The following is a 21,245-nucleotide window of genomic DNA, read 5'->3' on the forward strand; positions in this document are numbered from 1 at the left end:
TGGAAAATAACGAGATGGTGTTAGTGTGTTCCTGAGAGGAGGCATCCGAGAAAATGTAGTACAAGTGAAACAGAATTATCATTCTTTGTTATTTATTGAATTTATATCCTGCCTTTCCTCTCAAAGTGTGGGATGGGCAAACAACTAGCAGGAAGATGGAGAAATACCATAAAAACGAATCAGGCCAAATGTAGAATGAACCCTGACGATTGTAAAATTGCCCTATAAACAAACTGGAACAAATGGAAGATTGGACATGGTGATTCTAAACTATGTACAGTGGTACCGCAGGTTACGAACTTAATTCGTTCCGGAGGTCTGTTCTTAACCTGAAACCGTTCTTAACCTGAGGTGCGCTTTCGCTATTGGGGCCTCCCACTGCTGCTGGGGCAAAGTTTTCAACCCGAGATACTACTTCCGGGTTAGCGGAGTTTGTAACCCAAAGCATTTGTAACCTGAGGTACCACTGTATGCTTTTTGCAAGCAAATCAGGGCGAATGTGGAGTAAACAAGTCATCTGGCATAACCCTGCATTAATCAGGGCAACCATTTAGTCTTTGAAAGATTTGGGTTGTCATTCTTCACCATTTTTTGTTATTAATTGGCTAGAGATAGACACTTCTAATCTGAATTGCAATTTTTCAAAGAAAACCTGACATTAAGGAGAACCCTTTGAAATAAGAGAGGCATCTCATGTCAATCCTAGTATTTGGACAGGCAAGTAAGGTATGTCTAAATGCCAAGGATACGGTACCTGTGGCCCTCCAGATGTTGTACTACAACTCCTATCATCCTTGAACATTGGCCATGGTAGCTTGGGCCTGTGGGAGTTGGAATCCAACTTCCTCTGGAGGGTCACTCATTCCCCATCCTTGATGCCATCAGGTCAAGTTCATTTAGCGCTACTGCCTGCACCCCACTTTTAGAGATGTGACATTTGAATGTGGCAAAGAGACATTTGCATACACACACATCATGATTGGCTGCAGCTACCTCCTGAGTGTGCACACTGGATGGCAAAGCCAGGTTTAACTTTGCATAATGTGTTGAATGGCGCTCATCTTTATTATCTTGTAATCTTACTGGGACTCTGCTGGGAGAGTCATCCAGGAACAAAGCCCCCTTATGGACCCCTAGGTGGAAAGGCAGTAGGGAAAAATACACACGTTTCACTGGGTCCAGATCTCAGACCTACTAGCATTGGCAAAGTAGACAGAGTCGCATGGTGTCCGGTGAGGGTTCTGCATTAATTACATACTCCCATGCAGTGAAGAGTTACAGCAGCAAAAGCATTGATCCTGTTGAGATGTGTGCCGCACAGTTTTGTTCTATGTCTATTTCAGGCTCTTTTGTGCTACATTTGAAGAAGAAACACTTGCTGTTGAGATAGGCTCTGCATCCAAGGCCAAGTTCTTAGAACAAATTGTTCTACATTCTAGGAGGCTGATGAATGAACAGAAGTCTGTGTCTAGTCACCATGTGTTGCTTGCCTGTTTTGGGCCCCAAAGTGTACAAAACATGACCGTCATTTGCCCCAAAACCCAAGACGTGTAAGTGAGCCAAAGCCATGTATCTTCAATGAGATATGTGCCAATAAAACACTTGGGCTCTGGGCTGAGATGCTGAAGTGCAAGGAGGATGCTACAGAAAATGCGTTCTCCCTGACAATGAAATCACCTCAGGGTCAGAACAGCCAAAGACATGCAGCTGAGTCACTGTCTCCCTGGAGGAGGGTCCTTGAATGTGACCAGAGTTGCTATGGGTTGTTTTGTGTGATTGTTACTAAAGCTCTTGTTCCAGTTGTTGCCTTCAAATTGACAAGCCAAGCAGCAAAATGGCTGCATATGGAGAGAAGGGAAAAATTTCAAAACAAAAGGAACCTGGTGCCGGATGGTTTCCATTTTGATATCTGCATAGTGCCAGTCCATAGGACGGCTGGCATCTGTATATGCATATGTGCGCACACATATGTATGTGAGAGAAAGGGAGTGCGCCAGAGAAAGGTCTTGTATACTACAAAGATGGGGACGATCTGTCTCTGTGGGCAGAACTAGCCCCCACCCCAGCAGAATCCCTGCCAACTCACATCAGACATGGAAGACCAAGTTTTGCTCCACATAACAGAACCTCCTTGTGTAGCACATTTTCCCCCATGAGGGCAAAAATCCACCATTCACTTTGATGGGATAAATTGAAGTGGACCTAGTGATGCCAGAGGGAATAGGAGCGGCATCTCATTCCAGCTCTGGGTGAGCCCAACAATGAAGATAAAGCCTTCTCATATCTGAGAGCCAGTGTGGTGTAGTGGTTAAGAGTGGTAGTCTCGTAATCTGGGGAACTGGGTTCGCGTCTCCGCTCCTCCACATGCAGCTGCTGGGTGACCTTGGGCCAGACACACTTCTTTGAAGTCTCTCAGCCCCACTCACCTCACAGAGTGTTTGTTGTGGGGGAGGAAGGGAAAGGAGAATGTTAGCTGCTTTGAGACTCCTTAAAGGGAGTGAAAGGCGGGATATCAAATCCAAACTCTTCTTCTTCTTCTGAGAAGCCCCACACCTGCTTCTGCACAGCCTGGGCTTCATTTCTTGGACACAGAAATTGCAAATGGGAGCCTTCCCCCTTAGGAACAATGAGAATAATAGATGTGAATCCCCACCCCCATTCCTGCCTACTATCGTTTTTTTAAAAATCCTGCCATGCTTCTGAGATTTCACATCATACTAAGTTTGGCCCTCAGAATGTGGAGGTGAGGAGCCTGAAAGCGAAAGTCTCTTTCTCTCTTACTGTAAATTTGTTTGTCTGTGTGTGTGAGAGAAAAAGCAATTGCCTTTCTGAATGTGAGGGATGTGGAACAGTTGTGTTACATATCAAACTCCAGTCAGCATCTGTATTGGATTTGAAATTGTTTTTATATATGCGGGTATTTTATATCTCTGTTTTTTTTAATTGTATTGTGAAATTTGCTTTTCATAAATGAAATAAGTAAATAATAATAATAATACTTGCAGTAATTCTGGCTGTTGTGATTGCTATAGTTGCTGGAATTACACATTGTGTCTATGTGGATGTTTCGATTGTTGCTTTTTATTGATTTTAATGGATTTTTATATACTGTGAACTGCTTTGATATAAAGCAGGATCTAAAAATTAAAATTAAAAAATACTTTACTTTGTCACAACCACAGCCCTGTTCAGTGTTTATTGCATCCAGAGGATGGGATGGCAATTTCCTACTGAGTATGATTATTCTGAGCCATGCAAAACAACAAACATACATCTAAAATGCATAAAACGAAACTTGAGTTAAGTAAAGCTTACTGCAAAGGCACTGAGTTTTCCACTGAACCAAGTAAAGTTCTCCTTTTCCCCCTTTATTCGTCATTTAGATGGATGTCAGATTGAAGAAAATCTAGTTTTAAGCGTCTCCAGACAATTATTTCAAATCCATGGTTACAGTAGAACCAGAAGCTTCTGTGGAGACTGATGCTGAGGGGAAATGCAAGAGAGCCGAGAGGAAGCTTATAGGTTATTTTAGCTGACTAACATTAGATTCTGCTCTGATGTAGCCCTATTAGGCAAGTCCTCCAGCAGCAGCATCTGGCAAAAGCAGATATTTGTCTTACAGTGAATGTCTGTTTGAAGATGCCAATAAGAGGACATTTTGCTCACCTCGCCTACCTACTGACAATACTGGGGCTGTGGGTGGGGCTATGGTTTCTGCCGCTGTCTCAAATACTGCTGGGCCTCCTTTATGCTCTAGCTCCTTAATTGGGACTTTCTACCTTTTCTTAAGGGACGCGGGTGGCGCTGTGGGTAAAAGCCTCAGCGCCTAGGGCTTGCCGATCGAAAGGTCGGCGGTTCGAATCCCCGCGGCGGGGTGCGCTCCCGTTGTTTGGTCCCAGCGCCTGCCAACCTAGCAGTTCGAAAGCACCCCCGGGTGCAAGTAGATAAATAGGGACCGCTTACTGGCGGGAAGGTAAACGGCGTTTCCGTGTGCGGCTCTGGCTCGCTAGAGCAGCGATGTCACGCTGGCCATGTGACCCGGAAGTGTCTCCGGACAGCGCTGGCCCCCGGCCTCTTGAGTGAGATGGGCGCACAACCCTAGAGTCTGTCAAGACTGGCCCGTACGGGCAGGGCTACCTTTACCTTTACCTTTTCTTAAAAGGGCAAGTTCTTTTTGTAACTCTTACCTTCCTTCACCTATTCCCATTTTCCCCTTCATGTTCTCTGCAGAGTGGCAGCATTTTGATGTGGTTCCAGTTTAGCAGTTTGCTCAGGGGCTGAGAAGTTAGCTGCCTACTCTACCAGTCAGTCTGGCGAGAGAGATCACTCCTTCGCCAGGAGAGGAGGCAAAGGTTTGAGAAGAACCCACCCTAATCCTTTCCGTAGGAAGCATCATCCAGTGAAGTTGATTTCACAACAATAATTAGATTTATTTTTTTTAAAAAAATCCATTTCGTAAAAGCTGAGTAAAAATTCTTTATGGATGGGTAAAATCCAAACCAGAGACATTTAAAGGGACAGGTCTGATGATTTCCCTTCTTCATCCTTCCCAAATGATAACTCAAAATATACCCCCTTACCCAAAAGCCACTCTATTATGGAAGCACTTAGCATGGATACTAGTCATGCTCCTTGAAGGATTTTGAAGCTCGGTACTTAAGTGTACAAGATCACACTCTGGCAACAGGCTAAAGGACAGCAGAACAGGTGGTATCCAAGGCCTGTGTTCCATTAGTGCAAGGTTTTATTATTGTGCAACGGAACTCCCCGCCCCATCCTCTCTGCCCCCCCACGAGCACCAAGCACACTTCCAAAATCCATACTGGAAGGTTGGCGGAACCTCTGGAACTGATTTAGGGGGTTCCTGGGGGGTGAGGGCGGAAGTTCCATTCTGCTAACAGAAATCTTTGCACTAATATGATATATGGCTGGGCAGGGGATTTATATGCAGAACAGTGGTGCAGTTAGGTAATTTTTGACTCTGGTCTAACAGGGTAGGAGCTCTTTAGGTGATAATGTGGAAAGCCAGTCTTCCTGGGTTTGAGGGGGGTCTCCTGCACATTCTTCTGAGTGGGGCCCTGGACCTCGGCCCCAATGGCACCACTGATGCAGAAGGTCCCTGGCATGTCTAGATCTCTGGGAGGAAGGCTTCTGAATGAAGATCTGGAGAGCTACCACAGATGAAGAGCTAGCACAGAGCTAATATCATTGACCTATGATCTGACTCAGTGTAAGGCAGCTTCATGTGAAATTAACATGAGGAGAGGATAGTAGCAGGCTCATAGAATACATATTTTTTCATGCAAAATCTGGCCTCTCTAGCAAAAATGATCTCTGGAAGTAAGGTGATGAGAAAGACCTTTCCCAGAGACCCCAGAAAGCTGGTGGTGGTCAGAGCAGAATAATACTTGGACAGACAGACAACTGGACACAAGAGAGGGCAATTTCATATGTCCATTTGATGGAGTAGTGAATGCACTTCTGACACCACATTATTTGTTTAGTTTGGCTCCCTGCTAAGGCATTATTGGCAAATAGGGTAGCCAGAGGACTGTGCTCCTGCACTTTTAATAGTTGTGTAGAAGAGGGAGCCAGCTACATGTGGGATGTAATCCACTGGGAGCAGTCAAATACAACATTCCTTGTTTTCCTAGAATGGACATGCCAGGGGATGTTGGTCTAGCCAGTTGAAACTGGGCTGGAGCATCCTTCCCTTGCATGTGACCAGAGGTGGGTGTGACTTTACGTATCCAGGTAACAAAAGGAGGAGTCATGCAGCGCTCTCTTTCTTTTTCACTTCCTTCTTCGTTGGACCAGCTTTCCAGCTAGGAATGCTCTGCTAGCTCTCAGCTAGTAGAAACACTGGGATTATTTCCCCATATGAGGTAGAGCCACATGTACATATTTGTAACAAAGTCTGCCTTCAGGAATCCAACTGTAAACTGATGTGAGTAAACTTCTTTTCTTGACTTTCAACAAGATTGTCATGTCTTTATTCTTTTAAGAGGGATTAAAGGGAACTTACCAGGAATGTACAATTCAATTTGAAACAGACTGAATTGTATAATAGTGAGAAGGCTTACACGAGCCTGCAACAAGCTATCTGCTGTGTATGTAAGAAAGGGGAATGTAACTCTGCTACATGAAAGAACTTGCTAGCGCAAGTTAGGAAGGATATTAATAAACAATATATCCTCTCCTGCCACCCTGAACATTCCCACACTACAACAGTTGAAATTCCTTCTACACAACTATTAAACATGCAGGAGCCCTGCTCTCTTTTGCTCCTGGCCACCTTATACCCAATAAAATCGGCATAAGAAGCACATTGTCAAGGAATAATTCAAACCACTGTCAGTGTTTCATGAAAACTTTAATCCTCATAAAATTCCATCCCAATCATTTTTAATATTTCACATAATCCCATGATTACTCTGGTCCAAATGACAGATTAAGAGTCTTCCCCTTGAAAAATTCATGGGGGTTTAATTAAAGTCATTATTTGCTATAGGATTAATACCTGCATATTTTCTAATAGATGTGTTTAGGAAATCAGGAAGATTACAGCTGTAGCTACTGTGATGCTCTTCAGCTCTTGGGAGGGAAAAAACCCAATCTCATTTGAAGAGTTATTCTGGAAAAGGGATAAAGACAGAACAAAATAAAACACATGCACCAACCCTAGGTAACAAGACTTCTCTTTACTAATAAAACAAAGCATACTGGCAATGTTACGTTAGCACATTCTAAAAAAAAGAGAAGAGGTTATAGACTGTTACAAGATCAGAGAGTCCTTATATAAGATAGTACCACCATAGAAGGTGTGAAGAACGTAACAATGGCACTCTTCGTTCCAAGAACAGAAGACTACAAAAAGAAGAAGAGTTCTAAAATAACATAATTTTATCAGAAATACAGCTCTAGGGTGGGGGGGGGAGAGGGAGGTATGAAGAGTGCAAGCACTCCTTAGAAAATCTTTCCATTTTCAGGATTCCAAGTAAATTTCTTATTGGAACATGGTGTCTATCAGTAATTATACTAGATAGTTCAAGTGTCCTGGTTTACAGCTTAAAGACTTCAACAGAGACTAGTTGTCATTCGTTTTCAGAGGAGCTTCCAAGACATACTGATAGTTCAACTAACCCACAGCAGTCTCTATTCTGCAGATGGCATGGTTTTTTTTTAACTTTAGGGTCACCAAACGTCTGCTAGCTAGAGTCCTGTGCATGATACCTCTGCGGTGCTGCCGCCGCTGCTTGCCCTTGGTTCCTACACTATCAGTTGTGCCAGAAGTCCAGCATCTTGCCCATTGAGGTTGAATCCTGACAAGACAGAAGAACTGTTTTTGGGGGACAGGAGGTGGGCAGGTGTGGAGGACTCCCTGTCCTGAATGGGGCAACTGTGCCCCTGAAGGACCAGGTGCACAGCCTGGGAGTCATTTTGGACTCACAGCTGTCCATGGAGGCACAGGTCAATTCTGTGTCCAGGGCAGCTGTTTACCAGCTCCATCTGGTACGCAGGATGAGACCCTACCTGCCCGCAGACTGTCTCACCAGAGTGGTGCATGCTCTAGTTATCTCCCGCTTGGACTACTGCAATGCGCTCTATGTGGGGGTGACCCGGAAACTACAACTAATCCAGAATGTGGCAGCTAGACTGGTGACTGGGAGTGGCTGCCGAGACCACATAACACTGGTCTTGAAAGACCTACACTGGCTCCCAGTACGTTTCCGAGCACAATTCAAAGTGTTGGTGCTGACCTTTAAAGCCCTAAATGGCTTCGATCCAGTATACCTGAAGGAGCGTCTCCACCCCCATCATTCTGCCCGGACACGGAGGTCCAGTGCCAAGGGCCTTCTGCCGATTCCCTCACTGTTAGATGCCAAGTTACAGGGAACCAGGCAGAGGGCCTTCTCAGTAGTGGCACCTGCCCTGTGGAATATCCTCCCACCAGATGTCATAGAGAAAAACAACTGCCAGACTTTTAGAAGACATCTGAAGGCAGCCCTTTTTAGGGAAGCTTTTAATGTTTAATAGACTATTGTATTTTAATATTCTGTTGGAAGCTACCCAGAGTGGCTGGGGAAACCCAGTATTTCCCAGTAATCCCCATGATAGCAGCAGCATTAACATGGAAGAGGGTGGGGGAGCCTGTGTGCCTCCAGCTGTTGCTGGTCCACAACTCCCAACAACCCTTACTACTGGCCATGCTGCTTGAAGCTATCCAACATCTGGTGGCCCACAGATGTTATGATATAGGAAGAATGCAGGTGTGGGAAATACATTTATGTATTTTTCAAGAGTGTCTACAAACTGTCAATGCATAAAAAACAGACAATGATGCTATACAGTGGTACTTCGGTTCTCAAATGTCTCCGTTGACAAATGTTTCGGAACCTGAACACCAAAAACCCAGAAGTAAATGCTTCTTTTTCCGAACGTGCCTCAGAAGTAAAACGAATTCCGCTGTGTGTTTTTCAATTTTCTCAATCATATTTGCAGACAACCCTTTGCGCCTTGATTTTCGAATGTTTCAGAACTCGAATGGTCTTCCAGAACAGATTACGTCTGAGAACCGAGGTACCACTGTGCAATAAAAACATTAAAACATCATAAAATTACAGATAAATAGAAAATTATTGGAAGTAACAAATAGGCTAAGGGGTAGAATAAGAATATGTGGTAGTAAATATTAAGGATTAGAATAATAATAAAGGAGAAGAGGTTAGTTAATGAAAGGAGTTAATATTTTTAGTAATATGAAGTTGGAGAACTGTTATACAGGTGATATAATGAAATTCAGATAGAGGGGATTCGAGGAAGTCAGTAATCAATGTTAAGAGATTTAGGTATTTGAAGTAATAATTTTCTTTTGTGTTTAGTTTATTGTCTTTGTTGCGTGTTCTGTTCTGTTTTTTCTTTTTTGTGCATGTGGAAAATGTGGAAAATCAATAAAAAAAAAATTGGGGGGAAAAACATTGTAAAATTACAAGATGCAGAATGAATGACCAGCACAAAATCAAATCATAATGTGAAGCTTCAGATATTATTGTTGTGATGTGGGAGCAAAGGTCATGTTTGCCTGCCCTGCGAAAATTGCCACAGTGTATTTCTGCTGCATCCACAGACTTTGTCAGGATCCTGGTGACACACGGAGGCTCTATCTAGCACATTGTTTCCCAAGCTTCGGTCTCCAGCTCTTTTCAGACTACAGTTCCCATCATCCCTGACCACTGGTCTTGCTAGCTAAGGATGATGGGAGTTGTAGTCCAAAAACAGCTGGAGACCCAAGTTTGTGAAACACTGTTCTAGGTGTTGCAACACCACCAAAACCTTTCCCATGTTTCATATCTCAAGTTTCAGTCCCCCACTACCAAAATCCTGTACAGTTAGACGGTGACAGTTTCCAAGTTAAAATATATACTGCAACACAACAGTACTATAATTAACTTGCCATTTCCCCCTCTCCTTGTACCTTTGTGTGTGCACATGTGTCCCAAATCACTCGGCATGTCTAATGTTCTCAGCAAATTTGGCTATTACCTTCAATTACAAAAGCAATTTTCTCAACATTAAATTGAGGGTGCTTGGCACCATGTATGTCCAAACAAAACACTGTTGTCTTATTAGTATATATTCCATTATGTGATATTAGCCTCCAATGTAGATTGCAGAATGCTACTCAGCATGCATTCAGCTCAGAAGATGATGGTTGTTGTAGGTTTAGGCAAAATAATGGAAGTCATAGTGCTTAGTTTTCCAGGTCAACATGCACTGAACAAACTATTTGGAAAGAGTCATCTATGCAGTGTATTGTTCAGTCCTAGGGTGCCAGATCTGTTACCAGAACATGTCACATTTTGGGTAATGTACTAGGAACCATTGTGATTAGGATGGATCTAGATAGATAAAAAGCAACTCTAACAGCAGCATGAAAATGCAAATGGCAATGGCTAGGAAATAGCTGACTTTTATTGTGTTCTTTAATATAGAGCCTGTCCAACCCTAAAAGCTCAGAGGATAAATAATAAAATTAAAAAGCAACCACACACATATACAATAATAAAATACACTGTCTTATCTTTAAGCTTAAACAAGTTCATCAAAAGTTTATTTTTAAATAAGTCTTAAAGAGTCTTTCCAACCAGCGTCATGCTTCATCAAGGAGCCATTTTGAATCTCTCTTTAGCTCTTTAGCTAACAAGGTGCCAGCATAACTGGGTGTGGGAGGGAGAGGAGGCAGAGAAACATTTTTGTTTCTTTTCTTTAAAATAAGCACCATTTTTATTTTATTATTAATCAAGCAAATGGCCTTCACATGTTCTGCAATCTTACAAATTTCACAGTCCAAGCCTGGGAAACGTAACTTGGTAAGAAGAGCCTGAGGAAGATACATAAGACAAAAGATTGCTGTGTGCTGAATCGGGGAACAATTCTAAACGCCTTACTTATAGTGAAAAAACTTTTCCCGGGGGAGGGAAGGAGGAGGAGCGCTGTTTGAGATGAGCTGGGAATTAATAAAACAAAACACAAGCAGAGCAACAAAATGGACAAATTTACAGAAGGCTGGTTTCTGCGCACACGCCTCTCTGCTCCACCTAGGAGAACAAGTGAAATGATCAGAGTTCAAGGATGCACTCCAGGCAGGCAAAAACAGGGCGCAAAACAGAGCCAGTGTCTGTGGTGTTGGAAGAAGGTGAGCAGCCTGAGGAGAATTATCAGAACCAGCTAGAGAGGCTTGGAGGTCCTCCACCCCTGGTCTGCACGGTTCATACTCTTTTTAGATATCCCCCCCCCCCCCGAACACATGAATTTGCCCAACGTAACACAATGAGCAGTGGTGTGTGGTCATTGGACTAAGGGAGGGGTAGGCAAACTAAGGCCCAGGGGCTGGATGCAGCCCAATCGCCTTCTCAATCAGGCCCACAGACGGTCCGGGAATCAAGGTGTTTTTACATGAGTAGAATGTGTGCTTTTATTTAAAATGCATCTCTGGGTTATTCGGGGGGCATATGATTTCTTTCATCCCCTCCCCCCCAAAATATATAGTCCAGTCCCCCACAAGGTCTGAGGGACGGTGGACCAGCCCACGGCTGAAAAAGGTTAATGACCCCTGGACTAAGGGGGCTAGGTTTGACCTCTAAATGTTCCCCTGGCGCCTCCTTCACACAGCCCCGGAAGCTTCTGCCCAGCTTAGGGAGGAGGCACGAAGCTCGCGTGCAAGACGTCAGGACATCACATGCATAATATCGACCCGCCCCGCCATGGCCCTCGCAAGCTAGCACCTCTGGCCCTAACTGTTCCCGTGAAAAATTCACCGCACGCCACTGACAATGAGAAAACCACTGGCCCACAGGCCTGAACTGGTTCGCCAAGCTTTCCCTAGTGGTTGCCAACCTGTTTCAACTTTCCTGTCCTGTATGTCCTGTATGCAGGGCTTATTCTAGCACACAGCAGGGCACTACAAAAGGGTGAGGGGTGGGGAGTGTGCTGGCTGCTTGCGCATGGGACGGTGGGGAACTTAGAATATACACCACGTGTCTGCGGTGTATGTGCAAACCAGCATGTGTAGAATGTGGATGACCACACCCAACACTGGAAGGTTAGCCCCCCCCCCCAAAAAAGGCTTTCAATCCCTGCTACAAACAGCCCCCGTATTACTTTGCCACCTCTCCCAATGAGATTTATTTACAGCCTCTGAGCCTGGCTGAGGGGGAAATGCATTAAAAATAGACTGTAGGGTGTTTTTATGGCTCAGAAGAAAAATATAAAACACAACCCACCTACTGATTTGCCCAGGCTAATACCCCCAAAGCAGTATTTGAGGGCACCAGGTTGTTGAAGGATGATTTAGCACAATGTTCATAGATGATGGGATTCAAGAAGAGCAGCTTTGTCCAAATATTTTTTGTCATTCACCCACATAGAGCAATGCAGAATGGCAGAGAGAACAAATGCCTAACTCCATTAGTCTGTTGATAAAAGGTCCTTGGGCCTTTGTGTCACACGGCTCTTTCAAGTTGAGGATTCAACTTTGCTTGTGAACCCAGGTGGGTATCTTTGCAGCCCTCTATATATGTGTGGCTTTCATGAGCAAAGAATGCCATCTGACGAAGACAACACTTCTGCACAATTTATTTCAGATGCATATTTATGGTTTTCAGAAGCCCTGGTCCCGGTCTGCTTTACACAGAGTTAAACTACTTTTGCAAGTTGATAGGAAGACTTAAGAATTATATTGCCTACAGGGTCTTACCAACTGAGAATAGAAGGGGCAGAGAATATCAGCATAAACTGTATATTCCCCATCACAATTTGTTATCTTTCTAAACAGTGCAAAGCAAATGGAAGTGGTTCCCCTTCGTTCCTGTTCTAGTTAGATAAGCCATGGAAACACATTTTGACATCAAGAGGAAAAACTTGTGGAAATTTGCCATCAGATATATTTTAGGAGACCTTTATTCCAGTATTTTCAAATCAGAAGCGCACAGTTAATTAATAGAAACAGATGCAGATGTGTGGGAGGCAACAGGTTCAAAAAGTTAGTTTGGGCATCTGATAGGAAAAGAGAACTTTATTCTAGGGAGCATAGTTGGACCGTAATCCAGACAAAAGACCCATGCAAAACAGGTACATGTGCAAATTTCTACTACTAAAATAAATAGAATGTAAAGTGTTTTAATTTATAATGATGCATGATGGACCCCCCCCCCCCCGCGCAATGTTGGGTGCAATTCGGCGCCACTGCATTAATACCACACACACACACACACACACACACACACACACAAAGATAGGCTTGGTTTTGCAGCTGTTTTGCCTTATTCATTTAACACTTGTCTTAAAATAGCAGAAAAAAAATTTCATGGGGAATGTAACCATCAATGGTTTTCCTAGCTAGATGAATCTGCCGCAGATGTCTTGTTTTATATGGTTCTTAACCTCAGCTTCTGTTATTTTTTGAGCTGTTTTGTAACTGTTTTCTCTACATCACATATGCAGAAGGTGATGAATAAATAACAACAATAACAGCAGCAACTGTCATGATGGCTGTGTGCTGTCTTCAGTATCAAAGGTGATTTGCTTCTGAGCTCCAGTGACTGTGAATTGTGAGTGTTGTGCTGCTTGTGGTCTTCCCATAGGCATCTGGTTGGCCACTGTGAGAACAGACTGCTGGACTAGATGGGCCTTTGATCTGATCCAGCAGTACTATTTGTGATGGCCTGGGGTTCAGACTCGGAGGCTAAACCTGAGGAATCCCAGCCTGCACAGGATCCCCCGCCTCCAGAACCAGCTGAACCGGGGCTGGGGCATGAGTCTGAAGGGTCCTCACCTGTGCTGGCTCCTCAGGTGCAGGCATCAGCTGAGTCTGCTCTAGCTCCTGAGGTGATGGAGGACCCATTGCCTGCAGGTGCTCCACTCTCAGCCCGGTCAGAGGAACCTGAGGTTGCCTCTGGGTCCGGTAACCCTCCAGCTTCTCCTGAGCTGCAGAGCTCAGGGCAGAGAGGCGGAGGGAACTAAGTTCCCACAGGAGGAGTGCTCGCCTCCAGGCCAGGAGAGGCGAGTCACCTGAGGATCGGGGCCGCCCTGTGCCTCGGGGCAGATAAAAGCCACCCAGCCCCAGTCCCAAGTTGCGGGAGTAACATTGTTGGTAGCCAGTTCCTGACTGACCCCTGTCCTGCTTTTCTGCCAGAGCTCCTGACCCGCCCTGGCTCCCTGCTTGCATGCCTGTTCCTGACTTCTCCCGACTCCCTGCCCTGCACCCAGCTTCAGCTACTATGGACTACCTCCACGTTGCACCTTTGACCACGGACCGGACTTGGACCTCACCTCTCGGGTAACCCATGGGACCAGCACACTATTCTTATGTTCTTGTCTCATTGGGAAAGGTGGAAAGTAAATGTCAGAGGCAGCATGTCTCTGAATACTGGTTGCTGGCAAATGCAAGCTGGAGTGTGTTGTTGTGTCCTGCTTGTGAGCTTTCCATGGGCAACTGGTTGGTCACTGTGGGGAGCAGGATGTCTCCTTATGTTCTTACCAACTTAAATAAACTACAGAGGATAGTTTTCATTATCACAATTTCTTGCAATTGTCTTTAAAAGAGTTACTTTTCATAATAATTAATTACTCTTGCCCATAATGAGGTGATGATGAGAGTCCAATCTGGGGCTTGGCTGATTGGAAACGTAGCAGTAGTAGCTCAGTGGTTTTCAGGTGGATATTCTGACAAATCTATGACTTTGTTTCATCTATTATCAACTAAACAAACTGAAGCAGCCAGAGGCCATGGCCTCCTCCCATATCAAGGTGTATTAGTGACGAAGGAGTTTTATTATTAATAGAAATGTGTCTTAAGAAAGCCTGTTCCTGAAAAACTACTTATCACTGGGAACATAGAGTCCATGTCTCTTTTGAAGATCTTCAGCACTACTGATTTTCAGCTCATAGCTGCGTATCACTACAAATAAGCCAGTGAGTAACATCCCAAGAAAGATCAATTCAAAGGCAGAAAAAACAAGCAAGCTTTATATACATGAGTGTGTGGTAGACTGAAGGCAAACCATACCTAAGAAATCCTACTTATGCCTATTTAGGACTGGAATGAGGGACACTTAGTTGTACTACAGCAGTGTCCCCTCCAGAACTTTTGGATGCCAACGTCCATCACCCCCAACCAGCACGGCCGATCGCAAGGGGTGACAGGCAGTGGCGTAGGAAGGGGTGTGTGGTAGGTGCGGGCCGCCCCGGGTGTCATCACTGAGGGGGGGGGGGTGACAAAATGGCAAAAATGTGTGTTTTTTCCCCCAAAAAATAAACTGGCTCATGACACTTTTTTTTTGAAAAAATAACTCCCACACTCCCTTTCCTACACCACTGGTAGCTAGGTGAGGCGTGGGGCACTGGGCGTCACACCATGGGGTCTGCAGAGTGCCAGAGCCACACGTCTCTCCTGAGGGGGAGGCGGTGGGCAGACTGCTTGCAAGCTCCACGCTGCTTTTTTGAGCAGTGCGGGGCTTGCTTCTGCCCACTGCCTCAGCTGCCCTACAGCTGAGGGGGAGGCAGCAGAGAGGCTCCACGCAACGTGCCCTGCCTTTGCTTGCCCCCGGCTGCAGGATGTGCCTCATGCCACACCGGGCACCCGAGTGGCTAGCTAAGCCACTGGTGTCAGGTGTTGCAGTCCAAACATCTTGAAAACAGCAGTTTGGGGAAGGCTGTTCTAGAGTGTTTTGATTGATTTGGTTGTGACCACTTCTCATTAAGTGGTTGAACAATTTGATTTATATTCCGTTTTCTTCCGGGGAACTCAAACCAGCATATATCTTTTTTGCTTGATGGTTGCCATTAATTTGATCTTAATTTGATTTAATTAATTTTATAATGAATGTTTTTAGAATGTCGGATTATTTTGATTGTTGTTAGCCGCCCTGAGCCCAGCTTCGGCTGGGGAGGGCGGGATATAAATAAAATTTATTATTATTATTATTATTATTATTATTATTATTATTATTATTGGCTTCCCAGAAGGTCTTCTATCCAGGCATTCAGTTGTATTAATTGTTTTGATGAATTTGTTGTGTTTGCTTTACTTATATGTTTGATATTATTAGTGTCTTCAATGCTACTATGATTACTGTGAGCTCAACATTTGGAAAAGCAGAATACAAATGTTAAATCAAATAAATCCATATCAGCCCCATTTAGCTTCAAGTAAGATTGCTATACCGTGTGCCTTCAGATCATGTCTTGGAACTAATTTAAAATTTTAAGGAGAGGTTTATTAATCACTTAAATGGTGTAGTCTTATTAAGTGGACTGGTTTGAGCATAGCAGGTAAAAACAGGTAAAGGACCCCTGGACTGCTAAGTCCAGTCAAAGGCAACTATGGGGTGCGGTGCTCATCTCACTTTTCAGGCCAAGGGAGCCAGCATTTGCCTGCAGAGAGCTTTCTGGATCATGGGGCCAACGTGACTAAACCGCTACTGGTGCAACGGGACACCGTGACAAATGCCAGAATGCACTGAAGCACCACTTACCTTCACACCGCAGTGGTACCTATTTATACACTTGCACTGGTGTACTTTCGAACTGCTAGGTTGGCAGAAGCTGGGACAGAGCAACGGGAGCTCACCCTGTCATGGGGATTCGAACCACCGACCTTCCGATCAGCAAGCCCAAGAGGCTCAGTGATTTAGACCACAACACCACTTGCATCCCCTTAGTAAGCCATGCTTTATAAAATCTCATCTGCATCTCACGTTGTGGTTTGGAGTAAAAGATTAAACTGGTCCCCTGGTTCAGATGTGTATGTAACGTATACCTCAGCCCACATAAAAGAGATTTCTACCCAGTACCCAGCTTCAAAAAAAGTATTCCAAACAATCAAAAGCAACCTACAGAGGCTCAGCATTAAGTTTGAATCCCTGCAAAGCAGTGTTCTAGAGATGCCATCATTCACTGATGACTATTCTACACAGGAAATGAGATGCCTGGTGGCCAATTTCATTGAAATGTCTCAAATTACAAATACATTAGTCCCTGTATGGCATTAAAAAACCCCAAAACCTTATGTAAGTGTGCTTGCTGTCTTCTCTGTTTTGCAGCAAATTCAAATTCTGCAACTGTCTTCTAGAGCAGAAATAGTCTATTTAAACAACAACAACTGTGGAGTGGCCAGTTCATGACTTTGCTACCAGCCCTGGGGACCATCACTTGACTGTGTACGTTGCTTGTGATAGCACTCCAGACCCTAAGATAACTGGGAGCAGCAGCCACTGCAAACAGCAGAAGAAGGAGTAAGTCATTGCTGAAGGGGTGAAGAGTAAGAAGCTGGCTTAGCCTTCACTGCAAAAACTCAGAAGGTTTGTGATGCAATGTGTGTTGGTTACCAATTGGAAAACCAGTAAAGCTTCAGGTTTTCTTATTTTAACCTCAGATGTGGCACCTGCAGACCTCCCGAGAACCTCTCCTGTCTACACTGAGACATCATCTCTTGATGTTCATTTCCATGAATGACATGAAAGGCTCATCCACACTAGGTTTCTGCCCTATGCTCTCCACGCACAGACATGTGTTTCCTAGTCCCAGCATAAGCACTCCCCTGCCCCTCGCTTTCCCCAGGAAAATGCACTCTCTAATGCTGAATCGGAGCAAATGACAATCTGGGTTTCTGAGGATTGCCAAGAGTGTTAAAGAGCTTGTTTCCATGAGGAAAGTAGCAGGGTGTGGGTGGGTGTGAAGAGAACCCTGATACAAACCAGAAAAGCATGGTGGGAAATGAGTGTTGATGAGTCCTTACAAGCACTGGTCAACATCTCTTGCATGGGTGAAGCTGAATAGCAGCACCATTTAGGAACATAAGAAGGGCTGTAGCTCAGTGGTAGAGCGCACACCTTGCATGGAAAAAGGTTCCAAAGTTCAATCCCAGGCATCTCTAGGTGGAGAAGAAGAGTTTGGATTTGATATCCCGCTTTATCACTACCCGAAGGAGTCTCAAAGCGGCTAACATTTTCCTTTCCCTTCCTCCCCCACAGCAAACACTCTGTGAGGTGAGTGGGGCTGAGAGACTTCAGAGAAATGTGACTAGTCCAAGGTCACCCAGCAGCTGCATGTGGAGGAGCGGGGAAGCAAACCTGGTTCACCAGATTACGAGTCTATCGCTCTTAACCACTACACCACACTGGCTCTCAAAAGCTAGAAATGCCCTCTGCCTCATACCCAGGAGAGCCTCTGCAAGTCAGTATCCCCAGTTATAAGCTAGATGGCCCAATGGCAGAGGCATACTCAGGGTCCCTTGTGCCCTTGGCAAAGAGCTATACTGGCATCCCTCCTGCCCGCTGAAAGAAAGAAGCAGGCAAGGTTGCCTGGATAGGAGGAACGTGCTCCCTGCCTAGAAGTCACTCCAGTGAGTCCCTGTGATGGCCTGGGATTCCGATTCTGAGAGTGAACCGGAGGAATCCCAGCCGGCACAGGAGTCCCCGCCTCCAGGGCCGGCTGAACTGGGGCAAGGCCTAGATTCTGAGGAGCCTGCACCTGTGCCAGATCCTCAGGAGCAGGCACCAGGTGAAACCATTCTGGCCCCAGAGGTGCTTGAGGACTCAGTGTCTACAGGTGAGCCTCCCCCGGGGCCCAGTAACCCTTCGGCCTCTCCTGAACTGCAGAGGCTTAGGGCAGAGAGGCGAAGGGAACTGGTTTCTCCCAGGAGGAGTGCTCGCCTTAAGGCCAGGAGAGGTGGGGCTCCTGGGGGCCGGGGCCGCCCCTGGCCTTAGAGAAGATAAAGGCCAGTCAGCCCGGTCCCAGGTTGCGGGAGCAACGTCGTTATTGAAGAGCTGTTTCGGCCAGCATCCAGTCCTGTTCCTCCAGTGTTCCTGTTTCCCGCCCGGCTTCCTGCTTCTGACCTTCCAGCGTTCCTGTTCCCCGCCCGGCTTCCTGCTTCTGATCTTTGGGTGTTCCTGTCTCCGCCCGGCTCCCTGTTTCGGACCTCGCCTCGCACCTTGTGGACTATTACCAGGCTAGTGACTCTGGACTGAACTTTGACTACGATATAACCTTCCCCCTGGGACCAGCACAGTCCCGTTGTCCCCTCCAGCAGCTTTTTCTGCTGGAGATCCTGGCGGATTCCCTGAGCTGAGGGAGAAGGAGCTCCAGGTGTCTTGGGAGGACTCCCAACGCCTAATAGGTGATTGCTGCACCCCGCCTCAGGCCTACACCCCCGGCAGGGGCCGGCTTCGCCAACCCCTAGGTACACCTCTGCCCAATGGTCTAACATGGTATAAAGCAGTTTCTTCGATTCCTCCAGGATCAAAGGTCCAACCTAAGATGCTTCTTAGGAACTTACAAGCAGAACTTGAAGGCAAGCAGCCTCCCCCTGCTGTAGCAATTGGTGTTCAGTGGCATGCTGTCAGAAACAGTTTATCCATCTTATATAAAACAGGGATAGGGAAACACAACAGCAGCAGCAGCAGCACCCCATGTTGTTATTTATGACTCCCATCAGCACCAGCTAGCATGGACCAATGACCAGGGATGATGGGAGCAGTAGTTCAGCGACACCAGAACAGCCACACATTCCCCATCCCTACTATATGAAATTCATGAGTCCATTCTCCCAGTGCAGATCCTTATGCAGCCTAAATGGCACAATCCATTCACAAGAGGGAGGTACCAGCTGGCTCAGGGAAACCCAGAAGTTTGCAGAAAGTAAGCTATAAATAAATCATTTTTAGGAAGGAAAACAAAGGGGAGATATTTCAGTGAGGACTGAACTTGCTCAGTGGATATTGAATGCTAGTAGACTGCAGAGGGGAGAATGGAATATCCTGAAAAAGGGCAAGGCTGGCTGGCTAGAATTCTGAACAGGACCTCTCCAGAGAGCAGGTCCCAATTTTCATCACAGGGCTTTCCCACAGGAGTTTGTATAATTCACTTTCCATACTGAATCCAGCCATTAAGTAGTTTTTTACATTCACACCTCCCCTCAAATGCAGGAAAAGGAAAAGCGCTGTCAGTGTCGTGAGTGAAAAGTAGCCCCAATACACCAGCAGCCTAAGTGGGATGTCTCAAAGACATCACCTACGCACACCAGACTGTAATTAACCCAAGCTATGAAAGAAAATGTGCCCTGTGCATAAAACAACCTGTGGAGCTCACTGTCAAAAGCAGAAAACTGCACAGCTGGGATACTTTAAAAGTCAATCTCATCTGCTAAATGCTATTATTACAGAGACTTGTCAATTCGGTTAACGTCAAAGCTTGTTATATCATAACATAGCTCGTCAAGGAAAAATATTTTCAAATGCTTGGGAGGATGGGAAATATATTTTGGAGGATTTATATCCTGGACTTCTTCACATATGGTCTCAATAATATAAAACAATGCAAAAATAAAATGTAGTTATAAACATCTGAACAAATCCATTTCTCATGTAACACGCCCCGCCCCCCCCACGTTTTCACAGGTTTCACACCTCTGGGCAGCTGAACTAAAGTTCATGCACAAAGGCAAAACCAGAACCAACAGTGAAAACGGATCAAACCAGTCATTGCTAACATACAGTTAATAAAGTAGCTTAGTGGTACTTCAGGGAAATATTATAAAAAGCAAAACATACAGCAGGTGGACAGAGCCTAGAGAGAAGGAAGGAAGGAAGGAAGGAAGGAAGGAAGGAGGGAGGGAGGGAGGGAGGGAGGGAGGAAGGAAGGAAGGAAGGAAGGAAGGAAGGAAGGAAGGAAGGAAGAGTTACTGGGAAATTGACTTGCATTGCCAATGCAGAGGCATTAAAATTGGACTTCCCAAATTGAGCCTGATTTTGCCCTAGCTAGATGAAAGTGAAATGCTTTTCTAAGCACAAAACCCTCCATGTAGAGATGACAATAGCACAGGCATGTTCTTCAGAGCATACCCAGTCCATCACAGCTTCCAACACGGAACTGTGAAACGCACATGTGCTTTTTACTCGCCCCCGCCCACCCTTCGTACATGACAGTGTTTTCCGATTTGGAAAAGTGCTCGCAAGTAACCCAAGGCTGAGAGAGATGTCCCTTCTTGGTGCTGGAGGAAGAGAAAAGGGAGAGGCGGGCAGAGAAGAGGCGCGACCGTGCGCTCCCCTTTCTCCCACTTACCTATGGTGGAGACCACGGTGCTCACGAAATAAAAAGCCCCCGGGAAATCCCACCGGGGCAGGGTGTTGTTGATTCGGATGCCGGCCACGTAGGCGCCCTCGTACTCGCGCAGCAGCTCCTGCAGCTCGGCCGGCGTGAGGTTGAACCTGAGCGAGAAGTTCTCCAGCCTCTCCAGCCACTTCTCCTGCGCTCGCAGCTCCGTGGGCCGCTCGAGGGCGGAGAAGACGGCCGCGCCGCACAGCAGGTACGAGACGATCAGGACGGCCAGGAGCGCGAAGCGGGCGTTGTCCTCGTTGAAGGCGTACAGGCCGGGCGCGGGGCAGCAGCACACCCCGCGGCACCCCATCTCCGCCCGACGCCCTACCGCTGCGCCCCCCGGCGGCCCATCTCACTCGATCCTCCGCGGGCAACACGTCGGGCGGGCGGGCTAGCTGCCGGTTCCCAGCGCCTGGAGGCGGCGGCGGCAACAACGAACCACGCGATCCTCGACGGCGAGCGGAGCCCCAGGACTCCCCGAGGCGGCGACTGTTGCAGAGCAGGGCGCCGAAGCGAAAGGCCACGAGGGCATCGCAGGGGTCCCGTCCGTGGAGCCGGCGAGCCTGCCTTGGATGGAGTTCAATGGTCAC

General features: G+C 46.1%; 1 protein-coding gene across 1 annotated transcript in view; it reads right to left on the reverse strand.

The window, feature by feature from the left end:
• Positions 1–21,245, reverse strand: part of KCNK13 (potassium two pore domain channel subfamily K member 13) — a 55,814-nt gene extending 34,569 nt beyond the window's left edge. Inside the window, exon 1 of the mRNA XM_028717798.2 lies at positions 20,620–21,245. Within this exon, the coding sequence (XP_028573631.1) occupies positions 20,620–20,965 (346 nt within the window). The 5' untranslated portion in view covers positions 20,966–21,245. The remainder of the gene's footprint in view (positions 1–20,619) is intronic.

Source organism: Podarcis muralis, chromosome 1, assembly GCF_964188315.1.
Source record: "Podarcis muralis chromosome 1, rPodMur119.hap1.1, whole genome shotgun sequence".
NCBI classification, from domain to species: Eukaryota; Metazoa; Chordata; class Lepidosauria; order Squamata; family Lacertidae; genus Podarcis; species Podarcis muralis.